The sequence below is a fragment of the Melozone crissalis genome, unplaced genomic scaffold (genome assembly GCF_028551555.1).
Source record: "Melozone crissalis strain CALT ecotype California unplaced genomic scaffold, PUWL_Pcris_2 ptg000056l_1, whole genome shotgun sequence".
NCBI lineage: Eukaryota > Metazoa > Chordata > Aves > Passeriformes > Passerellidae > Melozone > Melozone crissalis.
In genome coordinates this window covers 5,185,694-5,209,422 of record NW_026535834.1, presented here as the reverse complement: position 1 = coordinate 5,209,422, position 23,729 = coordinate 5,185,694, and the positions used below count along the sequence as shown (strand labels likewise).

Below are 23,729 nucleotides of genomic sequence, written 5' to 3'. Positions count from 1 at the left end.
TTTTATAAATACTTTTCTTTTCTCTCAAAGATACAATAAAAGAGAGGAAGACTTTCCCACTCTAGAGGAATATAATGATTTCTTGGAAGAAATAGAAGAAATTGGTAAGTCTTAATGCTTGAATTTTTGATGTGCTGTGCTTGTGAGACCATAGGCTTTTATCTTCTGACTCAGCTGCCTATGAGAATGTCTAAGTTCAGTTTCTGTAATATGATTTATCACAGTATCAGATTTTTATCTAATTACTTTTTTTCTGGATTTAATCATATTTGTTGAACTGTAGGACATTGTTAAGTAAAACATTTTATCTGCCAGAGAAAAAACACAATCCAATGAGGAAACCAAGCTGGGAAAAAAAGGCTTGCAGGGGACTGTCAATGCTGCACTGGCAAAGATTAAACAAAGAGAGGAGAAATTGAAATTTTCATTATATCCCTCCATTAGCTTTATCTACCATGACAGAAGCCATATGGTGTCTTTCATCATTTTTGCTTCTGCAAGTACAGTAGTTGAAGCTGCTTTGAAGCTGCTGACCTTACATACCACTGTGGTAGCATTTTATGTTGCTGTGCAGAAGGAGAAGGTTTAGGAACAGACGTGGATTTCTTTCTCTTTGGATTAGCTGCAGCAGAACTTTGCCCTTTGGGGAAGGGACAATGTTATCAACAGAGTTTATTTTCTTCTTAGTTAGGGTGACTTGTGATTTATGGTGGAGTGATGGGTTTTGCTTAGAAAAACAAGGATGTGTTCAAAGGAGTGACTCCTAAATGGTTTGTTCTTGGTTTTTATGAGCTGCTGAGGCTTTTCTTTTTTTTTGACCTGGAGGAAGAAGAGGTGACTTAGAGACTGCAGGAGGGGCAGTGAATGTGATTTGGAGGAAACCATGGAGATGACACTTTTCCTTCATTTTTCTCAAAGGAACCTTTGCTGCTTTTTGCACTGTGGTGTTTTGTAGAAATGTATCCAAACACTTACTGCTGTGAGCAATGGATCATGTTTTTGTTGGCACCAGGATGCTGAGGCTGGGAAACACCAGTCACACTCACATGGTCCAGATATCTGGAGGAGATGATGTGGGTGTAGCTTTGTTTGTATGTTTTTTGGAATGGTGTGGGGGAAAGGAGGGAGTGAATAGAAAGAATGGCCAGAGGATCCTGGAAGAATCTGTGTGCTCATGGGAAGCAAAACTGCTTTTTTTCATGTAGCATTAAATATAATTTCCCACTTAACTGCTGTTGCAGGACTTTTTAACATCTCTAACAAGGGAGTTGAAGTTTTGCCTGAAATTGTGTGAACCTCATGAATTTGTGCAGGATGTGAAGGTTTTATAGCTCTTGGGATTAGGTGGTTACATTGCAAATGGTTCCTAATCTTGTACTGGGAACTCGGTTTTAGAAGCAGCAGAAACCTGGCTGGTCTTGGTAACCTTATGAAAAAAAATTATTTGGCCAATAATTGTTTTGGCCCTGCAAATGCATAGTGAAGAAGCTTGATAGAGTTTTTAGGAACTGGAGTTAGTTACCTGAGAGGAACACCTAAAATACTAAAAGGAATTGGGAGTTCAGCTGCATCCTAGTTCATTCATGTGGCTGCCAGGGTGGTGAGAGGAAGGAAGGGATGCAGTCAGAAGCCTCTTTAATTTTCGCTGTCCCTGAGTTCATTTATGAAATCCCAACTCCAGACAGACCCCAGAGGACAGGCTGGATTCAACAGCACCACTTTAGGCAGGAGTTCAAGCCGTGTTTGCTCTCCCTGGTGACAAAGCCCATTGCACATTTGTCCCCAGGCCCATCCCTGCTGTGGTCCTGGGCAGAATCCCCCACCTGGCACTTGTCTGATGTGACATTTTCCAGTGCGTGTTGTGAATGGTGTGACTGTACAGAGTGTTAAAAGCCATTGTCTCTGTATGATAATTTCACACTTTACTGCTGAGAGGAGTTATTTCATTTTTGTGTGTCTCTGAATTCCCTGCTGGCTTGCTCATGTGGAAAACTGGGCTGCAAGATGGGAAAGAAAGGATGTTCAGGGCAGCTTTGCCTTGTGGAGCCAACATTCAGCAGACTTGCAGTAGCTGCTGGTGCTTGGGAAGGTTTCCCCTCTGCTCATGCCCCAAACTTTTTCTGTGAGAGGGTCAAAGTGCAGCTTCACCTTTTTTTCCCTCTTTGCTGGAAGGTTTTGTTTCTGGAGTTGTTTTAGAGGGTTTTTAATGAAGTAGTTGCTTAGCACACACAAAATGTAAACATCCTGTGAAGGTGTATTTCTTGTGACCCTCATTCTGATAGGTTTTCCAAATATTCCAGGTAGGTCAGCTCCAAAACTAGCAATGGGATGAGACATAGCAATTGCTGGCCTCACTTAAAACACATTTTCCCCCTTCATATCAGCTGTTTTTTACCTACAGACTTTTTCTATTGAAATAGAGGAGTTGGATGGTGCAGCAGCAGTGTGTGTGTGTGGGAAGGTCAAACAAACATTAGGGTAGTCACCTTTTAAGATTTCTATTATAAAAACCAGGTTTTTGAAGTGGTTTAGAGTGTAGCCACTGAGTAATGCTTTGGGCTAAGATGTGTTAAACAAGGCTTTAAATAAAAACCATATTTTAAAGCGAGTTCTCCCCAGAAGAAAAATCAGTTGGGCAATTTGAGAGCATTGTAAGCACAGTTTGTTGTCATTAGCACTAGGAATAAAAATACAGTGAAAGAGTTAAAACCTGCCTTTGGGAAAGGTGTGGGCGACATGTGTCTGAGTGAGTCAGGACTGTGCCCACATGGTAACAGGGACCTGGTTAAACCTTTGGGTGTTGCTACAAGTCGCACTCTCTGGACACAGTGTGAATTTCGCTTGCTCTTTCTACAAAGTTTTCTTCCCCCGAGCATTCCTGCTTCCCCAGAGTATCTCAGGCCATTTTTCCAAGCCCTGTGTGAGAGCTCTTGGAGCAGGACCCGCCTCGCAGCGAGTGCCTGGCACCTTCCCTGGTACCTGCGTGAGGCCCCCAGGCGTTACCGCAGCACCATTGTTCTGGGGAATTGCTGCTTTTTAAAAAGCATTCAGCTCCGAGAAGGCTGCTCTTATTTGTGTGTTCCTGTATCTCCCTGATCCTCCAGGACTTTATGCAATACTCTCACAACACTTATCTGACAAGTGATCCTTGGGTAGGAAGGGTTTTGCTATCTCTGATCACTTGTGGCTTGTGCTGTTTATTGTGTTGTGGTTTGGTTTTTCCCCCTCTGTGTGTGTGTGTTCTCGAGGATGGTGTTGCTGGTCCTGACACGGGCAATAACACAACTGGAAATTGGGCAGCTTTATCAAAAATCTGTTTCAGTTCACATCACACTGGTTCTGCCAAAATGGTCTTTCTTAGAGTGATGGGGCTGAGTGATTTCAGTCATTCACTTCTGGCAAAGGTATTGAGTCAGTAAAAGACCACTGAGGATGAGCAGAAATAATCATTGATACCTAACTAGACTTTTCTGGCTTAACTGTGGCTTTTCTTTTGTTTCTGATAATTACTTTGTTATAATCCCAGAAATGTTGGTTGGAAGGGACATGTTAAATTCTTTTCCATCTTTTCTCTCCCTCACGGCATTCCTACTCCTTTTAAAAGTGCAGGGATCAGGCTCAAAAGCACAAGGGAAGTTGCCACAGAACCCTGGGACATCCCAGGCAGAATGAGGATGAGGTTGTGTCTCCCTCTGTAGCATTCTGCCATATTCCTAGCCTGGGATTTTAGGAAGATGATAATTTAGGAGTTGTTTGCAGTAGGATGGGAGGAATATTGTTTATAGTGAACTAATGCTAGAAATTTTCAGCCTTAGTATAAAATAGGGAGATTTTGAGGAACTTAGTCCTGCAGTGCAGTGGTATTCATTCATTCATTCAATTATTGTGCCATTTAATTAAAAGTTTTGTCTTATTTTCTTTTTTATAACTAGGAAAATATTTTTCCATTTGTTACAGAACTGTATAATGAATGCTGTTCTTTTGAAAAACAGAGAAAGTCCCTGTAGAGGCTGAATTTCAGAACTTGGGAGTTTCACCTAAATAGAATGAAATGCTTCACCAAAAAACACAATAGTCTTCCTGTTATACTTAACAGATGTCTCAAGGCAAGTCATTTTATAAACCAACCAATGTGAGATGGATAAGTAGATAAATAATTGTTGCATACAAAACAGCTTCTGTTTCTTTTCCCTGAAGGGCTTCAGGCCTCTTATATCGGCTTATGCTATATTTCAACATGGACAAAAATAAGTCTGTCTTCTCTTTGAAACCTTTTCAAACCAGCCATCTGCTTTGCCACTCATATTCAGATCTACACCAATATTTTTTCAGGGTAGGTGTAGCATGTGAGTTGGGATTTTTAACTCTTTCTAGTTTTTCTACTTCTATTTTTTTCTTTATTTAAAGGTAAGAAGTTCATTTAAAATAAATTTCTGGCAAAACTCAAAGCAGGCTGCATAGTGCTAGCTATGTTGAAGTTTGTATGTTGAGTGATAGCAATTGTGTTCTTTGGTTTTATAGTTGTTGACCTTTAAATGCCAAGTAACTTGGAGGGGACAAGGGACAAGAGAGGGAAATAATATCTTAATTATTTTTTGTGCCCTAGTGCCCCTTGCAAAGCAGACTTGTCAGCTGTATTGTGAGGATACAATGGCAAGAATTTGTATTCTATAAATATTGATGAAAAGATGTTTGAAGCTCATGAAAAATTTATTAGAAAATGTGTTGAAAGATGTTTTGGCTGCTGGCTGGCCACTGGTAACCATGCAGTGTCAAAGAGCAGCTTGTTTTGCTGGTAGGTGTTTATTGTAGAAAAGATGCTGTTTTCATGTACTAAAGGGCAGCTGTTGATGCTGAAATTGGTGTGGGCAGATCCAGGTTGCACTGTTACACTTTCCATTGTTTTGTGGGTGTTTTTTTTTTTTTTTTTTTACACTTTTTTGCACTCTTTTACTCTGTTTCCACTCTTGCAACAAAATGTTTAAGTGTTTCAACTCTTGAAATGTGGACAGGTCAGTGTTGAGGAGATGCTGAGACCAGGACAGTGTTCCTCATCAATGCCTATAGATCAGTGTTCTCTTGTCCAAATTTCCTCTGGCCTTTGAGGAGGCTGGAAGTTTGAATTTCTGATTGCTGGTGTCCCACAGTATCCTTGAGTGACAAAGCAGGAGAGGATGGACAGAGCAGAGTCAGCGTGGTGTGAGCAGATCTGACTGCTGGGAGGGTTGTGGCTGTGGCTTGGTTCCAGCCACAGCAGGAAAACAAGGGGGATAAACACTTCCACCATGAGCAGAGCAGTGGGCTTTTAGGGTGAAAATTTCCCTAACATTGATGCAGAAATAGATTTTTTAGATAGAAGTGTTACTTCCTGTGAAGTACCAAAATACAGCCATTTTTGTAAGCAGCTCTCAATAAAGGTAGGCATCTGTAAGTGTTTAAAACATTCCTGCTTTTCCCCAGTATGAATTTTAAATTTTAAGCTTCTTGTTGTACAGACCAAATGGTGACCAGTGTAACCTATTAAAGATAACTGAGGAAGAAGCCAAAAAACAAACCCTGAAGGTTTCAAGCAGCAATAACTGCAAAACAGGGATCATCATCTTATGGCTGGATTTATTTTTAGAGAAATATTCACGATGTTCAGGAGCCTGAAGGCAATTTGGCATCTCCTCATGCACCTGAAGGTGGCATCTGGGCATCCTGCTAGCCCAGCATGGCTCACGTGCTGTTTCTTTCTTGTGTCATCACTGGAGAGTTCAGAGAGCTGCTGTGTGGAGTGAGGTTGTAGGAAATGCTGACATTGCCGTGCAGCTGCTGTCACTGCAGAGCCCTGGGGTGATTGTGTGCCAGCATTTTCACTGATACTTCTTCTCTGCCCTAATACTCAAATATAAAACTTCTTGTCAGTGGGCAACTGTAGGCTGGAAATTTGGATGTCAGATCACCATTGCTACAACCAAGAAGTGTGTGTTTGTCACAATATGAAATAGGAAAATGTTATTCCTTTTGGAGGGGAAAAAAACCCCAGAACATTTGGGATGGGTAGCTTGCTCCCAAAAACCAAGGAGCTGAACTTTGAATGGCTTGTTTGGGTTATGGCAGTGCCCAGAGGTCGCAGCTGGGGTGAGATAAAGACAGGAGGGAGAAGTGCTGCCTGGATCTATGGCATGGAGATACAGCAGGTGGTGTGTAGGGGAAGGGAACCTTTATTCCCCTTTTTCTGGTTCTTGCCAGTGGGAGACCTCCAGCACAGAGGCCCAGTAGCAAAGTTTGTAAATTCAGCTCAGGTGTTGATTCTCAGATTCTTAAAGCACAAACTCAGCCATCTTAGATCTTCCCTCTGAACTGAGGATGCTGGGGTGGGGCTGGAAGAGTTCAGCTGATTCAGGAGCCAGACTGAATTTAAATGTCATTCCTCTTGATACTGCTTATTATTCAAAAAATGGGAAAAATAAATACAGGTTTTTTTATTTTTAAGGTTAAGAGGTTATTGTATCTTGCTGAGCCCTTTTTTGTTGCAGTTTGAGGAATTGAGTATTTTTAATAAGAGTAAGATGATGTGGTGGTTTGGTACTCCTGGAAATAGAGTATTCCAGTTTCCATCTGTACCCTTTTATTACTTCCCTGGTACCCTCTCTGGCTCTCAGCCCCTGTGTTGAGCCAGTTCAGGTTACTGAAGGGTTTTTGTTGACATTGCAGAGTATCTGAGGGAGTTTTGGAATCAGAGCAGGGAAAAGAGTAAGGCCTGTGCTTGGGGAGAGGGGCATAACAGCAGGAATGCCTCCCTTGGCAGCCAGAGCTGGGCTTGTAGCACTGAGCTGCATCCACAGCTCCACCATTTAGGACCTTCCTGTTTCTTCTCATCTCCATTTGCTCCTGGCATTGATTTCTTGATGTTTCCTTCACTGCTCTCACCTTGTTTACCAGCCTGGGCTACTTTTGGTTTGGTTTGCCTAGAACCCTCCTAAGTGTTCATTTCTGCCATGTTACCTGTGGGGAGGATGGAAGAAGGGACATGATGGTCTCCAAACTGAGATGTGTGTTACCTGATGAGTAACAGCAGAGTTCATTCTGTTCCCTCTAGCAGCCTCATTGGTTCTTTATTCCCCTTTATTGTTACCTGTGGGGAGGGTGGAAGAAGGGAAATGATGCTCTCCAAACTGAGGTGTGTGTTACCCTGCTGAGTAACCACACACTTCATGCTGCTTCCTCCTGTTCCCTCCAGCAGCCTCACTGGTACAGATGACTTGGCAGTGGTGCCTGTGCCCAGGCTTAGCTTGGCCCTGGTTGCCTAAAAACCTGGGAAAAGAGAACTGGACCCAAAGCTCCCAAGTGCCAGGCTGGTGTTTGTCCAAGAACCTCCTTCCCTTCGGGGTGTGACACAGCGCGGTCGCTGCGCGGTTGTTTCTTGTGGGGGATTTATCAATGGCAGAACAAATTTCTCTGCTGCTCTTGCAGGCAGGTGACAGAGCTCTTGGAGGCTTGGAGTGCTCTGTGCTGGCTCTGCTCAGCAGCTCTGAGGCCATGGGCATGAGCCGAGCATCCACTCAGGGTGGGGATCACCAAGAGACTTCCCAGTGATAACGGGTTCAGTTGGAATTCACTTGACCCACAAGTGAACCAGTGACCCAGAGGTGAAGGGCTCAGGCATTGTATCAAATTACAAATCATCCAAACCATCTACATCTTTCAAGCTGTTGATTATAGAAACTGTTCAATTTCTTGAGATACCATGTGTAGATAATTGGGAATGTTGTGCTAAACTGTGGAGCTTGCTGGCCGTCCCTGCTTGCTCATAATTACATGAGATATAGTCTGTCACCACGGAGAGACATCAAAAGAATGTCAGCTGACCTATTAATCTGCAAGCATCTGCAGATTCCTCATAATAAAGGTAATTGTACTTTGGTGCCTTTTAAGTTATCAGGCAATGTAAATTTTTTTTTTTGTGTACCTGAGAATTCAGTCACTGTAGTTCTTGTGCATGAGATATTCCCTGGGAAATGGAATTACTTAATTTCCAACCTTGTCTTCATAGGGCTGTATTTGATCTAATTTAATTTTATAGGAACCACCATATTCTTAGCTATAACTGCTACTTGGAAAGGTCAGTGTTTTATGAATACTATGATGATTATTCATGTGTATCATTACAGTGTCACAAAATGCTATGCAAGATTCAAATTTTCATCTCCTACAGATGTGGAAACCTACAGAAACTCTGCTGGCTTTTGTTGGAGTGCAGTGACTTAGCAGATTCTCTGTCTTTATATGGCATGTTTAAATAAGTTCTGTTACTGCAATGTTTATATTTGGCTAGAAGGGATACAGAGCATAAGAATAGTGTTTCTTTGTCATAGTCATGCATGCTGACCTAATACTTTTGCTTTCTGTCTTTATAATATTTATGCAGTATTTAACTTGACCAACAATGTGGACTTGGAGAACACCAAAAAGAAAATGGAGCTGTATCAAAAGGATAACAAAGAAGTCATTCAGAAGAATAAGTTAAAACTGGTTAGTTAACTTCTCTCCCCTACAATTTTATTCATTTGTTAAAGAATTAAAGGATTTGTGGAGTACTTTCTTAAAACAAATCAAAGCTGAAAGCACTTACAGGGTTCTTTGTATTTAAATATTGAGGTTGAAATGTAGTTGTGCTTTATTTTGGGGAGGGCTGGAGGAGAGGGGCAGCAGCAGAGGCTGTGTGTAATACATCAGCAGGCATGTGTGCTGGCAGTGGCGTTGGACAATGGCCAGGAGAGATGAGGTTCATTCCTACACCAGGACAATCGTTCCTTTCTCATCTGAAGGAAAAAAGAAATCCAGACCCAGACATTATGAAGCTCCCAGGAGAGAGTTGTAAAATTGAGGCAAAACACAGGCCTGGTTTGTGCAAAATTTGAAATGAAAGATGTTGAAACAAACATTAAAACTTTTGTTCAAGAGCTGATAACAGTAACATCAGGGATATTGTATATATAATCTGTATGCAAAACACAGGGTTCTTTGAAGATTCATTCATTAAATTATGGCTCACATATCATTTTGTTCTTTAAAAATAAACTTGCATGCATTTATTCCTGTAAGAAAAGTTTAATCTGTTAAATGTTTTTTCAGCGTAAAAATACACATTGTTATCAGTTCTTGAAGGAAAATGTCTGCCCAGAGTGTGACATAACAAAGGTTTGTGTTTGTAATCCAGTTGCACTAAGGACTTGCTTTCAAATCAGTAGGGGTGAAATCCTCACTCCCCTGAAGTCTGTGGCAAAACTCTGGGTGATTTCTTTAGCTCTAGGATTTCACAGGAGGAGATTGGAATCTGAAAAATGTTTGTTTGAACCTCTTCCTTTTAAAGGCAAGGAAATTTCCCTAGGGGTCCATCTCTGATCTGTTATCCTGTCTCTGACACTGTGCAATATCCTCTGCCTCAGAGCTTGAGGAGACCTGCCAGGGCTTTGGCTGTGTCTTATTTTACAGTGGAGCTGCAGCCTCTGGGGTCACAGTGGGAGCAGCTCTGCCTCAGCCCACCTTCCCTGCAAGGACAGGGGCTCTGACAGCCTGGCCAGGGGCTGGCTGGTGCTGTCAGGCAGCTCTCTAATGCCCTGTACCCCTCAAGCACTTCTGTTTGCTGTGCTCCACAGTCCTGCTCTGCTGGGCAGGCCTGTGTGAATCCAGACTGACTGAAGAGCTGGAAACATTTCTCCTTTTTTTTTTTTTTTTTCTTTTTTAACATTTGAAACAGTCATAATTTCTTTTTCAACAACTGAAACATAAAAATAGACTTTACACAGTGGTTATTACAAAAGCTGCATGATCTTGTCCATAAATCTCCCCCTCTCCTAAAAGCTGAAGGGTTGCTTTTCCTCTCCAGCTCCTCTTAGCAAGTTTTGAAATGTCTTTGCTCATGTGTGATGAAAGGTGTCCTCCTTTCTTGCTTAACCTTCTTATGGCCAGTCATTGTCCTTCTATTCTTGTCTTAATTTTTCTGTCCACTGTAGTAGGTTGAGGGATATAGATGTTTTCTGTCCCTCTTGTTTTTGTTACCCTTTGCCTGCTCCAGTGTGATTTGTGTTTGGCAGGCAGAAGGGGCCAGAATTGAATGCAGAGATTCTTAATGCCTCTCATAAAGGAAATCTGTTTTCCCATCTCTGCTGGAAATACATTGATCCTGAGACTGTTCTTCTCTTGTAGTTTAGAAAAAAAAGTGAAGATCTTGGTGTTCTTGTAGTTACAAATTGGTTTTTTTTTTTTTATATATAGATATTTATATACACTTTTTATTTATAAAACCTTTCACCCTGAGTGCAACTTTTCCACTGTTTCTCCCTTAAATATTTGCACTTCTCCAGTCATAGGGCAACTTGTTGCTTCCTACTTTATCACTAGATGTTTAATTTCACTTGCTGCTTTGTGCAGTCTTGAAATAGTTGTGTCTGGATTCTGTGATGTGAATGTGCCTGTTTTCCCAATTATCCTTTCCTGAATGTGGCAACACATGATTTTACTTTCTATTTACTTCTTCACTTGTAGGCTTGAGTTTACTCCAGGCTTCACTGTCATCATCTTTCCCTTCACATATTAGGACTGTGTTTAGATTATCTTTAGTCTGGACATAACCCTTGCTGCCTGTTGAACTCATCTCTTCTCTTTTACTGTTTAAAGAATTTGATCTGACACATGATAATTCTTCCATTTTCCTGTAGTCTGCTCTGGTTTAGGTTTGTTTATCAGTTTACTTATTTCAGACCATAATTTTTCCAGGCTGTTTCTTCAGACTAGGTCTGTCAGCACTTCCCTACAAGTTTTCTTCTGTTTCAGTGCAAATTCGAGGCAGTCTTTAGAGATAAATGTGGAAGAGCCTTGGAATGTCTCAAACACCATGAGCTCTTCTGTCCTGTTGACCAAACTAAATCCCTTAATTCTCAGACATAACCTTAGTTAGAAATTTGGGGATTTTCTTGATTTTTTTTTTTTCCTTTCATGAAATGCAAAGACAGCCCAATTCCAGGTGGTTGCTGGTTGGTGACCAGCTTTTTATCAGTGTCACTGCACCAGTTACAAAATGGAAGCAGCTTCTGTTGGCTTGGTGGCAGGTGGTGACATCTCCCAGGAGTAACTGGCTCTCACTGGGACCCACTGGCTCAGTTTGTCTGGTGAAGGGGGATTTTTTTTGGCAGATTCTGGCTTTTATTAGGTAGCTGTGCCTTGTGATATGACTTTATGATTAGAGCAAACTTTACTATTGTCTTGGCCTTGATAATGATCTCAGAATCCTAGAAGAACTGAGTTGGAAGGGACCCACAAGGATTATTGGGTCCCCAAGAGTCCCACCCTGTGCCTGAGAGCATTGTCCAAACCCTCCTTGAGCTCTGCCAGCCTTGGTGCTGTGCCCAATGCCCTGGGGAGCCTGTTCAGTGCCCAAACACCCTCTGGATGAAGAACCTCTTCCTGATATCCAACCTAAGCCTCCCCTGACACAGCTCCAGCCATTCCCTTGGGTCCTGTCACTGGGTGCCACAGAGGAGAGATCAGTGTCTTCCCCTGTGATGTTCTGCTGAAACTCCTTCCATCAGTAAATCATCCATTTAAGTTGATAAAATTTTAATTACTTTGCTGTTTTTTACTGCATCTCCCTTTGCTTTAGTATGTTAAATGGAGAAGATCTGGAAAATGTTTCCCGTATGTTTTTCCTTGTACCTTCTAGCAACCAAACTGACATTCTTTTGATCCACCTTCTTTATAAAATTGTTTAATCCTCTTATTTTCCTCTCTCTCTAAGCCTTCTTCTGTTGTTTTATTTTCTCTGTGATTTTCAAGTACAGATTACCTAATAGTTTGCACATTAAAAAAATCCTTGCCAAGCAATAGCTCTGTAACAAGAACTTGTCATTTTGAACTAGTAATCTTCCTTTTCATCTCGTGTCACGTGTCTGCAATCCAGGTTATAGCAAAAATTCTTTATTTTCTAAAAATGTGACATTTTCACAGTTAATGCTTAAATATATAGGCTTCCCTGTTAATATTCACATATTTGTAATTTCTCATTTTTCTTCTACACAACTGATAAGCACAGTGTGCTTTGCAAAGAAGATGCAGCTGATGAGTGGGATGATCAAGAGCAGTATTGTGGGATTATGTTTTTGTTTATCCTACTTACATCATTGAGTTATGGGATGTGTGGGAGCTGAGGGGGGCTCACTTTAGAGTGAAAGTGTAGGGAAAACTCCTTCTAAAACATTTAAGGAGTCAGATCTGACTCCAACAAGCAGCAAGTTAAAAATCTTAACTTTACACTGGGCAATGAGGAGGTAAAATAATCATCCATAATCATGTTAAAATTCTGCTTTAAAAGGTGTCCCGTTCTTGGCTGTTTTTTATGGCCTGGAAAGGCTCGGGATGGCCTTGGACAGCCCGTGCTCCAAAGGACGAAAAGAGTCTTCAGGTTTTTTCTCGGTCTTCAGTGTTTATTAGTTTTTTATCTACAAGATTTTCTCTCGGCCCGACAGAGGTCTGCACAGCAAGTCAGCCATGAGCACACTGAGAGCCCTCGGGGCGGTCACTTATCTTTATACCCAAAACTACGTGTAAGATATTTACCTATTTTCCCCAATGCTTTTCACCCTTATTGACAAGTGCACTTTTAGTAAGAACCAATCCCAAAGTGCCACCACCACCACAGAAGATGGAGGCCAAGAAAAAGAAGAACAGGACACGCCCCAATTCCTCCATCTTACTTCTCTAGACCCCCCTGTATCAAAATTCTAAAACCTGTGTTTCACACTATAATTAACCTATCCCTTCACCATTTATCCCAGTGAGATCCTCCCGTCCTCATACAGGTGTCATCTCCTGTGCAGGATCAAAGTCCAGCCACCAGACACTTTTGGCAACATTCCAGGACCTCCGAGCCCCCCCAAGGGTGGTCTCGGTGACTCTGCACCTCAGTCCTGAGGCGCTGAGATCCCACAAAAAGGCAGAATTTGGCTGCTTTCCCCTTGCCTGGCCTGGCTGGGCTCCTTGGGGGCAGTGGGGGTGCTGGAGCTGATTCCTGATTTCCCCTCAGACACGGGAGCAGGAGGAGCTGGAGGAGGCCCTGGAGGTGGAGCGGCAGGAGAGCGAGCAGAGGCGCCTCTTCATGCAGAAGGAGGAGCAGCTCCAGCAGATGATCAAAAGGAAGAATAAACAGGCACTCCTGGATGATCTGGTGAGTAACAAAAGCAGAGGTTTTGAAAGCTCAGTAGCATTGACATCCATCTCTATCACTGTGTGGAATTAACAGATCTGTCCCCCTTGCCCTGTTCTGTGTGTTTTGTGTTTCCATTCTCGCACCTGTTGTTTATTTCAGTGGTGCAAACCACTCTGGTTGTAGTAACCTAGGGGCTGGATGAAGGCTGCTGCTGAGATTTGTAGCTCAGCTCTACCTCTGTTGGCTTGTTAAGCAGTTCTGAGGAGTGGCTGAGGTGTGTGGAAGCAAAAACGTCATCAGGAGAAACTTCTTGGCTCAGCCACCTGTGCAGTGGAGATGGTGGAGAGCAGGGGATACTCATGAGTTATCCAAGTACTGCTCAGCCCTTTCTCAGTCAGAGCACCTTAATGATTGTTGGTTCCTTTCTATGCAAAAACTACTGTGACCGTGTTCACAGAGGTCTGAGGAAGAGGGAAGAGATGAAGATCTGACTCCATGTTTCAGAAGGCTTGATTTATTATTTTATGATATATACTATATTAAAACTATACTAAAAGAATACAAGAAAGGATTTCATCAGAAGGCTGGCTAAGAATAGCAAAGGATGGAATCATAACAAAAGCTTGTGGCTCGGACAGAGAGTCTGAGCCAGCTGACTGTGATTGGCCATTAATTAGAAACAACCAACATGAGACCAATCACAGATGCACCTGTTGCATTCCACAGCAGCAGATAACCATTGTTTACATTTTGTTCTTGAGGCTTCTCAGGAGAAAAAAATCTTAAAAGATTTTTCAGAAAATATCATAGCTACAAACTACTACAATGAAAAGTTTTCTGCCTTGAGTGTGTCATGTTCTCTTACTGCCACTTCTCCTGTACAAGCTGCTCCTTTTGAAGTGAATGAAGTTTGTATAGACACACAGAGAAAAACTCAGACTGCTTTTAGAAATTGAGGTAATCTTGATTAATTTACTGATTCTGCATCTGAAATGCAATAATGTGTGGGCATAGAGAAACTCACTCAATGTGTTACATAAACAAGGTTCACATCTCAATTTTTTCAGTGTGTACAGATATGCACACACACACATTCACAGGTTTAACATCCATGAGGACAGTCTGTGTCCACACAGCCTGTGTGTAACCTTGAGGGAAATCAGAAAAAAGAAGTATGTATGCATACATCCATGTGTTCAGCTGTGTCAGTGTGGTTTAAAGCTGCTTGGCATATCCAAATGATATTTTCTCTCTTATATCAATGCATCTCACACTAATACAGGATTAATTCCTGCCTTGTAGTCTCAGTTCTTATTCATGATACTGATGCTTTTATACTTTTCCTGAGAAAGCAGAGTTCCTCTCTGAGCCAGTGCACAAGGCTCTCACATGGAGAGAGGATCTAAGTGAAATTTAGGAGTTTCAGGGACTCCTGAAGAGACTGATGCCTTTCTTCAAGCCAGGATTCCTGACAACCTGTTACTGGTTTTCCTTTTGTAGGCAAAAGCAGAGGTGAGCATAAAGCTTTTTTTTTTTTTTTTAAAGTCAGGCCTTTATCTTTACATCCAACAATCTATTTTCACTTTAAAGGTAAATGCTTTTACAGCCCACACAATTAGGAATAGTGGATAAAATAATAAAAATTCCACTATGAATTTGAATTTAATTTCTCAGAATATGGATTTGGAGTTTCTGACTTTTTAAAAACCTGTTCTAAAACACACTTCTAACTGACTAGAGACCAGTGACTGATGTGTGGTTGTTTGTTTAATTTTTTTTCTAACACAGCATTTAGTTTTACTGGAAACCATCACCAGGTGGCTTGCAGAAAGAATAGCTATAAATAACCCTTAAAACATGACTAAAATAAGTAGTTTTTACTGTGATTGCATGTGTATTGCTATTAAAACATATCCTAATATTCTAAAAACAATATAAAGGTGATTTTTAAAGGCTGAGGGAGGAAACTGCACAGTTTCGAGTTGTGTCTCTGTTTCTGAAGGGGCAGTGTCAACTTAAATTCGAGCCAAAACTTGTTTTGTAATATTACTAAGGTTTATAAAACCAGCACTAAAGTGTTTGTGTAATGACTTACAAAGTCTCTGGAAAACCAGTGGTTGTTAAAGAAATAAACATTTCCTATGGTCTCTGAAATCTGAAAATGAAACTGATAATGAATAAAACTCAATTGAGAAATGCAGCTCAAGCCAAGCAGAAGCAGCAACAGTAAAGAATTAACTTAAATAATCTTACATCTGTGGCTCCTGGTTCTGTACTAAACTAAAAAGGATTCTGGCTACAGAAATACCACTGGTAGCACCACTGACTCTGCAGGATTGTGAGAGCAGAGGAAGGTGAGAATCTGACATTTTATAAACCTTACACCCAAATCTTCTCCTTTGGACAGATCACCTGCTGTGGTCAGCCTACAGCCCACACCTACTGGATCTTGGTAATTTTTGTTTTCAAGTTTGCCTCTGTCACTGGGCAGCAAGAAAAAATTAAGGACGCATTTTTTGTGTTGTACAAGTAGAGATGTCAGGAATTTTCCTTGTCAAGAAATGAATTTAAACTTTGGTGCTGAAATCTTACAAAGCTGCAGATCTCATGGAATCATGGAGATGTTTGTGTGGAAAGGTCCTTGGAGACCATCCAATTCCAAACCCCTGCCATGGGGAGGGAAAGCTCAGAGCCCCATCCAACCTGGCCTTGAACATTGACAGTGTTGGGGCATCCACAGCTCCTCTGGGCAACCTGTGCAGGACCTCACCACCCTTTGGAGAGAATTTTTTCCAATGTCTAATCTAACCCTGCCCTCTGTCAGTTTGGAGCCATTCCCCTTGTCAGGCTGTTGTAAAGGGTCTCTCTCCATCTCTTTTGTCAGCTCCCTTCAGGAACTGGAAAGCCACAATGAGGTCACCCCAAAGTGTTCTCTTTTCAGGCTGAGCAATCCCAAAGGCCTCATCCTTTCCTTGTGGGAGAGGTGCTCCTTCCCTCCCACCAGGTCATTAGATGTGTTACTTATGGTGGTTTCATATGGAGGAAAGATCTCAATTGTGTGCAAAAGTGTTTGAGAATGCTGTACCTCTTCAAAGAGCTGATCATTTAGTTACTCCAGAGGCACAGAAAAGTGTTTGGTGTTCTAAATGTTGTGCAGTGTGCCCTGGTTTGTGGCCAGCCTGGGGAGTGCAGGGGCTCCTGCAGAAAGGACCAGGCTCCATGAACCCATCCTTGGCTGGGAACAGGGAGGGGAAGGCCAGTGGGAAGTGCTGGAGAGATCAGCAAGGCATCAGGGGGACCCAGGCTCTGCAGGCCACTGGAAAAGCAGTTGGGTCCTTTTTGCCTCCCTAATTAGGCAATTTCTGTGTTACCTGCATTGTAGGCCACCTCTTTTTACAACAGAACCTCTCACTTTAAAAGCACAATACCCTATTGTGATTTAGACTTGCGGTCTCACATGTACTTTGTGCATCACTGGGAGAGCTGTATGAGTGTTTTATTTTGGGTTGTTGTTAGTTTGGGGATTTTTTTTTAACCTTGGATAATCCAGGCTGAGTAAAATATTAAAGCACTTTATTTATGTGCTGTACAAACTCTCTCACGTGTATAGAGAGGATTCTAAGATGATCTCTTGTGTTTTATGGGACTTGCACTTTCCTCTTCAACAGCCCATAATTCCCAGGCACAATGGGAGAGGAGCAGGTTTTCCCTGGCCTGTGGCATAGCTTGGAACCAGGCAAAGGCATTCAAGAGGTCAAATCCACACTTTCACCAGAACCTCAAGGGTTTTGAGACAAATCTTCCAGAAATTGTTGTGTAGAACCAGCTTTGTTCATAGTGTGGACAGTTTGTTTTCCCATACAGAAAATTGCTGGTATGGATAAATACAGGGTTGGAAGTTCCACGTGTGTTAATAGTTAACAGAAGGGCTCTGGGCATATTCAGAAGGACAAACAATCAGGATGTGGTGCCTTGCTGGCACACTGTGGCTTTCCCACAGTTGTGTAATCTGGTTACTGCTCATTGTGTGAACTCCTGAGAAGTTGGTTAAAAATTGGCTTCCTTGAATGATTTTATTAGAAATGCAGTGAGTGTTTAAGGAATATGAATGACAAAATGAACAGGAGACTGCTTTCCACTTTTTCCTTCTCCCCTAACATGTTAAATCTGGTCATTGAAAGAGTTCAACATCTTTAACCTCTGCTGACAGCACATGCTGCTGCATGCAGGTTAGAGATGTACAACACTTGAAAGAAGCAGACTCTAAACTTTGCATTTGTGGTCCAAATTGTCTCCCAGTTGTACAGAAGTTAGATATCTCTACAATTTAGTTTTTTAGCATCCTCCCTCCCTACAGAAATGCGAGCAGGAAGCTGTGCCTTAGATGTTGTATTTGTGCTTCTGGGCCAGATCTTGTCTTGTGAGATTTTTCTGCTTTTATCTTGCATTCTAGTGTTAAGGCAAAGTGAGTGTAATAAAATATAGAGAGGGAAAAAGACTGGAGAGTGATGTGTACAATGTGACTGTTCTTCATGATCACTTCAGAGGATTCCTCTGGGTACCATGAAAACAGCAAGGCATCTTGTGGCATTAAAAACATCCAACTGCTTACCTTCAACTGAATAATGAAAAAATCACAGTCCTGTTAATAAAATCTGCTTGGTTTTGTGAGTGACAAATATAGTTCCTAGTTCAATATTTGCTTGGCTCTTTGAAACAGGAGGAAATGTGATCTGTGAGAGCTTTAGGAATAAAATCCTGTGCTAGAGCAGTCCAGGAAGAATCTGAACTTCTTCCCTGCTCTCAACTTCATGGCAGATCTAGCCAGGAATTCTCAAGGATTTCTGTGTGCATGTAGATAGTCACATTAGTCTCTTAGAAAATTACTTAGCCAATAATTTCCTGACTCTCTCAAAAATACACTTCCATATATGTACGCTAATAATCATTCTGTTCTGACAGTTTAAGTAATTCATTTGCCTAACTATTCATTTTACTACTTTTTATGTCTATGTATGTATATATATTTAAAAATTGGCTGGCCTCCCTAAAAATAAGTTGCTGAAGGAGAAAATAAATATGCTGTTGGTTGCACTCACAATAGTGCCATTGTGCAGAGCAGAGCAAGGATCATTTCCAAACGGCCTCAGGTGAAATCTAATGGGAAACAATTTCAAACTGGTCTGAGTTCACTGGGAGAAAGAATGTGTCTTAGATAAACATCTGATGCAAGTTATACTACTCAGTATTATTCCTTCTCTGATTAAGTTCTAATTTTTTTTTTAATTTTAATAAATATTGTTGTGTTGGCCAGTTGGAATAAGGAGCCTGTTATATTGTCTTTAATGTGGATTCTATAAAAATGGTTGTTTGCAGGTTATTCTGATTTATGGGGTTGCTGCAGCTTTTTCTTATTACTGAAAATGATCCTTTTCTGTAAACTCTTTCTGAGGGAGAGGATACTTGGCATTCTGCTGTTTTCCTAGTGATGGCCTTGCAGTCACAGCTTGCAATTTGGAAGAATGCGCAGTGTTAATTAGTATTTGTTTTTGTCTAGGACTCAAATTTATTCCTCATATGTTTACAGGAGAGCTCTGATCTTCCTGCCTCTCTGCTCTTAGCTCAGCATAAGGACAGATCTACTCAGCTAGAAATGCAGCTGGAAAAACCCAAACCTGTCAAACCAGTCACGTTTTCCACTGGCATCAAAATGGTAAGATTTGCTTATTTGGTTTTTTAAATGCATTTCAGAAGATCAAGGAGTTCCTCATATGAAATTCAGAGGTTGCTTAAACCTGAGTTGCATGTTACATGAAATAGACTGTTTGCTTCCAATTAAATAAGTAATTAGGAATTAATTGAAGAATTTCATCATTGTGTTAGTTGGGATATTGTGATGACCCACCCAGCAGGGTCATCACAAATATATGGAACACTTTCATTGTGTAGTTGTCAAAAAACAAGCTATACCTCTCTCCCTGTGAAGTTCTGGTGTCCTTGAATTATCTTTCTTGTTTGTGTACCAATTCTGGAAGTTGAAATTTTTGAAGTTCAAGAATCATCTGCATTTTCTTCAGATTTTATTTTGAGCACTGGAGTAATCTGTATGAGACTGACAGTCTAGAAAATGGTGCCAAGGTTAAGGACTCGATTTTCATTTTTATTTGGCCTTAGGAAGCAACAAATATTTTTGCAAATGTCACCTTAGGGTGGCAGCTGAAGATCTCTGAGCATTCCTGTTGTGTATCATGACATGGCACAAGCACACACCAGCCTGTGTGCATAAATGTAAAACTGGGGGTGGGAGCACCAGTGACTGATCTTTTCTGCACCTTGCTGGTTTTCTGCTTTGTATTGTTTTAAATCTCTTTTTAGACTTTTTTAAAATCTACTTTTTTTAGACTTTGTGTTTTAGAATTGATAATGGCAAACTGAATGTCTTGAAAATAGCCAACACTCTCTACTCAAGAAACCAAGAAGTCAGCAAAGCAAAAATCTGTGCATCAAGCGAGTTTCCTATCAGTAATCAATTTATTTTTGCCCTGAATATTTGTGCTGTGTTCATTATCTGTTAAGGTGTTCACAGTGTGGAAGCATTTGCAGCTTATTTTTCCAAAAGCAGTGCCAGTTTTTGCAAGGCTGTGTGGATTGTTTTCTTGTTTTCCCGTGGTGTAAATTGATATTCTTCCTAGTTCTTTTAAAATCTAACAGTCTAGGGGAGATTGATATGCTTTGTGAGAGATTTTCTGTCTGTGTAGAAAAGCCAGTAGACAGAAAATGCCTCTTGTTCTGTTTAAAAAATACTGTCTGCATGGCTGTACTTTTTCTTGCTGTTAAAAAATATTGCCAGAATTTCCTAAAGCTGTGTCTTTTCTGTGTGCAAAGGAAGATCAGCTGATGTATGTGATGAGGACAGTGGAAGTATTTTCTAATTTGTTTAAAAATTAATATTAAATGCAGTATGTGGTAAATTAATATTGAATGCAGTATGTGGTAGTGGACATTTGAGATCTGCAGCCCTAAGTAAATTTCATCCAGGAATGATGAAAGACTTGGATGAAGAGATTTCCAGCAGCAGGACATTTAAATCCTAATGTCTGGAATAATAGGGGATATGCCAGATAACTAATTGCTAATTCATTACTGTTCAGAAAATGTGAATAGCTAAATAACTTAATTTGTTCAATCTCAGGAAACAAAAATTTCCTCACCCTGATTGATCTCAGTCCTTAATTGAAAAAGAACAATTTAATTGTACTTATTTCCATTAATGTTTTTTAATAGTAAGGTTAAGGATAGAAGCATTTGAAGTTGGTGACTACTATTTATGGGAAATGGATTGCATCAAAACCAACAAAATTACAGGTTTTGCTTAGAAAGATGAATGTTTCCTTATTTTCTTTACAGGTGCTTGATTTATTTATTACATGACTTAAAAAAATAGAAATTCTATTACACAATAATAACAATATTGATACTCTGAACAATAAATGAATGAAGTGTCTAACTTTGTAATTTTTGAAGAAGTTGGTTCCACAGCCTGGGAATGTTTCTGTGGGTGTTCTGCTAGGAGGCAGCTCAGTGCTTGGAAGCAGATGTTGAATTTCTGTGGATATGTGCAAATTGGCATTTACAGGGTTGCTTTGACAAACTGGCCTCATTTGAATGAGATGTGTTTTAATAAGGCTAAATGCAAAATGAGAAATAGGAGAGTAAATAAATCCCCAGGCTGGTCAGGCTCTGGGAAGAGGATTTGGATGTTTAGCTAAGCAAGTAAACCAGTTTGACCCTCAGCCACAGTGTGTGGGGGGCCTTGGGTATGTGAATATTCCAGCAATAAATAGGAAAGGACTTCTCCTGAATGCAATGTTGGGGAGAGTTGTGGACTGCAGAGTTCTGCTGGCTGCATTTTGAGTGCAAAAATCAGAAAGAACGTGAAGGGGAGCCACAAAAGTCCGTTCAAAGGTAGAAAATCTGCTCTGTGTGCTGCATTCTGCCTCTGGTTGAGGAGATGGTTCAGGGATGACTCAATTTACAGTGAGTACCTCCTTAGCACAGAACATGCCAGCTCTGAGCAGTACAGCATTAAATGTAGTTAAACAAATACCATCTAAATAGGAACTGAAGGAAGGAATAAGACCAAAAGTTCACACAATGTTCTGCTGGTTAATTGGCCTCACTGTTAAAACTGGCTCTGGCATGCCACAAAATCTCAAATTCTTGATGTTGTCAGATTAGGATTGGGGTGCATCTTGGAGAGTTGCTGTCGTTATCCAATGCAAGTTTGCTGGCCTTGGAGCAGGGTTAGGTTTGTGAGAAGCAGTTCTGCTCGCTGCACATGATCCAGGAGGGTGGGTTCTGTGACAGCATCAGGTGAATTCCCGCCTTGGGACACGCTTGTTTGCCAGGCTGAGTGTTTCCCTGAGAACTTGAGATGCTCAGTGCGCTCCTTTTGCGTAGGTTCACCCACGTGGAGTGGGTGGAACTTTTCTTGTGCTCTTTGTGGCTGCTTTGGCTTTGTTCCCCTCTAAACCACGGGGTTCACACCACTCCTGTTGGTGGGGCAGCTGGAGGGGAGCACTGAGAATTTCTTAAGAAATGCAATTTTAATTAATGCTCTGGCGCAAGAGTTCTGCAAATTCAGGACATTTGTGTGAAAAGTCTGGACTGTGCCCACTGTCAGAGGCTTAGCAGTGCACATTTAATGAATCACTATGTATGCCCTTCCCTGGGCTTTTATTTTTTCCTAATAGTTTGGCCACTGACCTTTTCTGATGGGTGTTTTCCTCTATTTTGTTTCAAAAGAAGGGAAGCCAGATAGAGCTAGCTGAGCTGCTGGCTGATCCAGAGCTGGTGTTTACACAAAGGCTGTGGAAATATGCCACTTGTGGCAATCCACTGGGGCTTTTTTCAGCTTGAACAGGAGTGTTTTTCCCTGGTCAGAGCTGTTCTTCTGCCTGACTGCTAATCAGACATGTTTCTTGGTGTCTGAGGTAGGAGCATGTCCATTCTAGTCTCCTGGGCAGTGCTCAGGGAAGTTGGCTCATTTAAAGTGTCATTTTAGTGCTGGGAGTTCCTCGGCTTGCAGGGGGAGGAGGGGATGTCTTTCTCTTGTAAGCTAAGCAAGAGCATCCCCTATAGCATGAGACAGACAAATAGCTCATGGGGACAGGGTCTCCTTCACTTTTCCTTCTGTGAAATTCCTTTTTTTTCTTTTTCTTTCAAGTGGAAACAGTTTTTCCTCTGTAGTCTGCTCTTTAACTTTTCCAGTAAGTTCTAGCCTCTGTGCACAAAGTTTACATTCCAAATCCATTTCAATTTACCTCTTTGAGTCGGGGGAGACAGTGCTGCCAGGCTTTTTTCCTTATCATGTTCATCATATTAAGAAATATACTTTCAGCACATCTGAATATTTTAAAACAATCTTATTAAATCAAATCTCAAATCAGGGTAAAGCTACAAAAGAAACTGTAGCAATCTTAATTGCTGCAATATTGCTAAAAATGAGATTTCCTGTCAATTGTGGTACTTCAGACTTTAGCAGATGTCAAAAAGAGCACAGTTGTCTGAAATGAATGATGTTTCCAGCATTTCTAGGGCTTGTCAGGAGGTGCAAAACAAGGTCTGGCAAGAGAACCATTCTGTTTCTTGGTGAATGTAATGACCATTTCTGGTTGTCAGGTAGCTTTAATGTGGAGCTCATTTTTAAGGTGTAAAAGAGATGCTCTCATGTATTGCAGACAAATGGCAGTTTGCAAATGCAACAGGAATGAATTGTTTTACATGAATTTAGTTTCCTTCTTATGTCTCTAGTGTTTACAGTACTGTAGAAGGCTTTTCTAGGTCTGTGATTTACCTCAGCATTGTGGTTAAAAATGCATAGAAGTGTGGATGTATTTAATTCCTCCTCAGCTTGTTGAACTGGGAGCACAGAACCTTTGAGTCCATGGCCCAGCTGTTTCCATGTTTGTAGAAAATCTGAGTGCCTTAGACTGGCTCAGCTGATGCCATCTCCAGCACATTTCAGGCTCTGTGTCTGTCCCTTTTCTTTTCCTTCCAGTTCTCTAATGTTTTTTTTTTTTTTTTTCCCATTTTCAAGAAGAGAAACATTACAGAACTGGAAGGACTGTCCTGGACTTTCCCCAGCTTCCCAGGACACTTAGCCTCTAGTGATGGTATTCTTGGAGTGATCATGTAGTTAAAAACTCAATTACCTCTAATTGGATTGCCCGAAAATGCTGGAAAACAACATAGGTGTATTTCTTGCATTTTATACCCAAATACCTCAGAATTAATGTAATGCATCATTGACCTTCCAATTCTTACCATCATTTTTATTTTATTACTTAATAGCAGTGGGAATATTTATTAATAGAACTATTAGTGCAGAGTGCTTTACCATGACCAGGATGGTCCCCAGCCCAGTGAATTTGCAGTTGAAATAGATGTGTCAGGGAGGGAGGGGAGGGGAAGCAGATGCCCGGAGGGGATGTTCTCACCCAGGATTAGCCAGCAGAGCAGTGCAGGAAGGAGGAACAGG

The 23,729-nt window shown here is 41.1% G+C and overlaps 1 protein-coding gene across 1 annotated transcript in view; it reads left to right on the top strand.

Annotated features, from left to right (window-relative positions):
- Nucleotides 1-23,729, top strand: part of MNAT1 (MNAT1 component of CDK activating kinase) — a 118,903-nt gene that overhangs the window by 35,850 nt on the left and 59,324 nt on the right. The window contains exons 3-6 of the mRNA XM_054286765.1: nucleotides 31-104; nucleotides 8,414-8,517; nucleotides 13,067-13,207; nucleotides 18,777-18,902. Coding sequence (XP_054142740.1) covers nucleotides 31-104; nucleotides 8,414-8,517; nucleotides 13,067-13,207; nucleotides 18,777-18,902 — 445 coding nt within the window. The remainder of the gene's footprint in view (nucleotides 1-30; nucleotides 105-8,413; nucleotides 8,518-13,066; nucleotides 13,208-18,776; nucleotides 18,903-23,729) is intronic.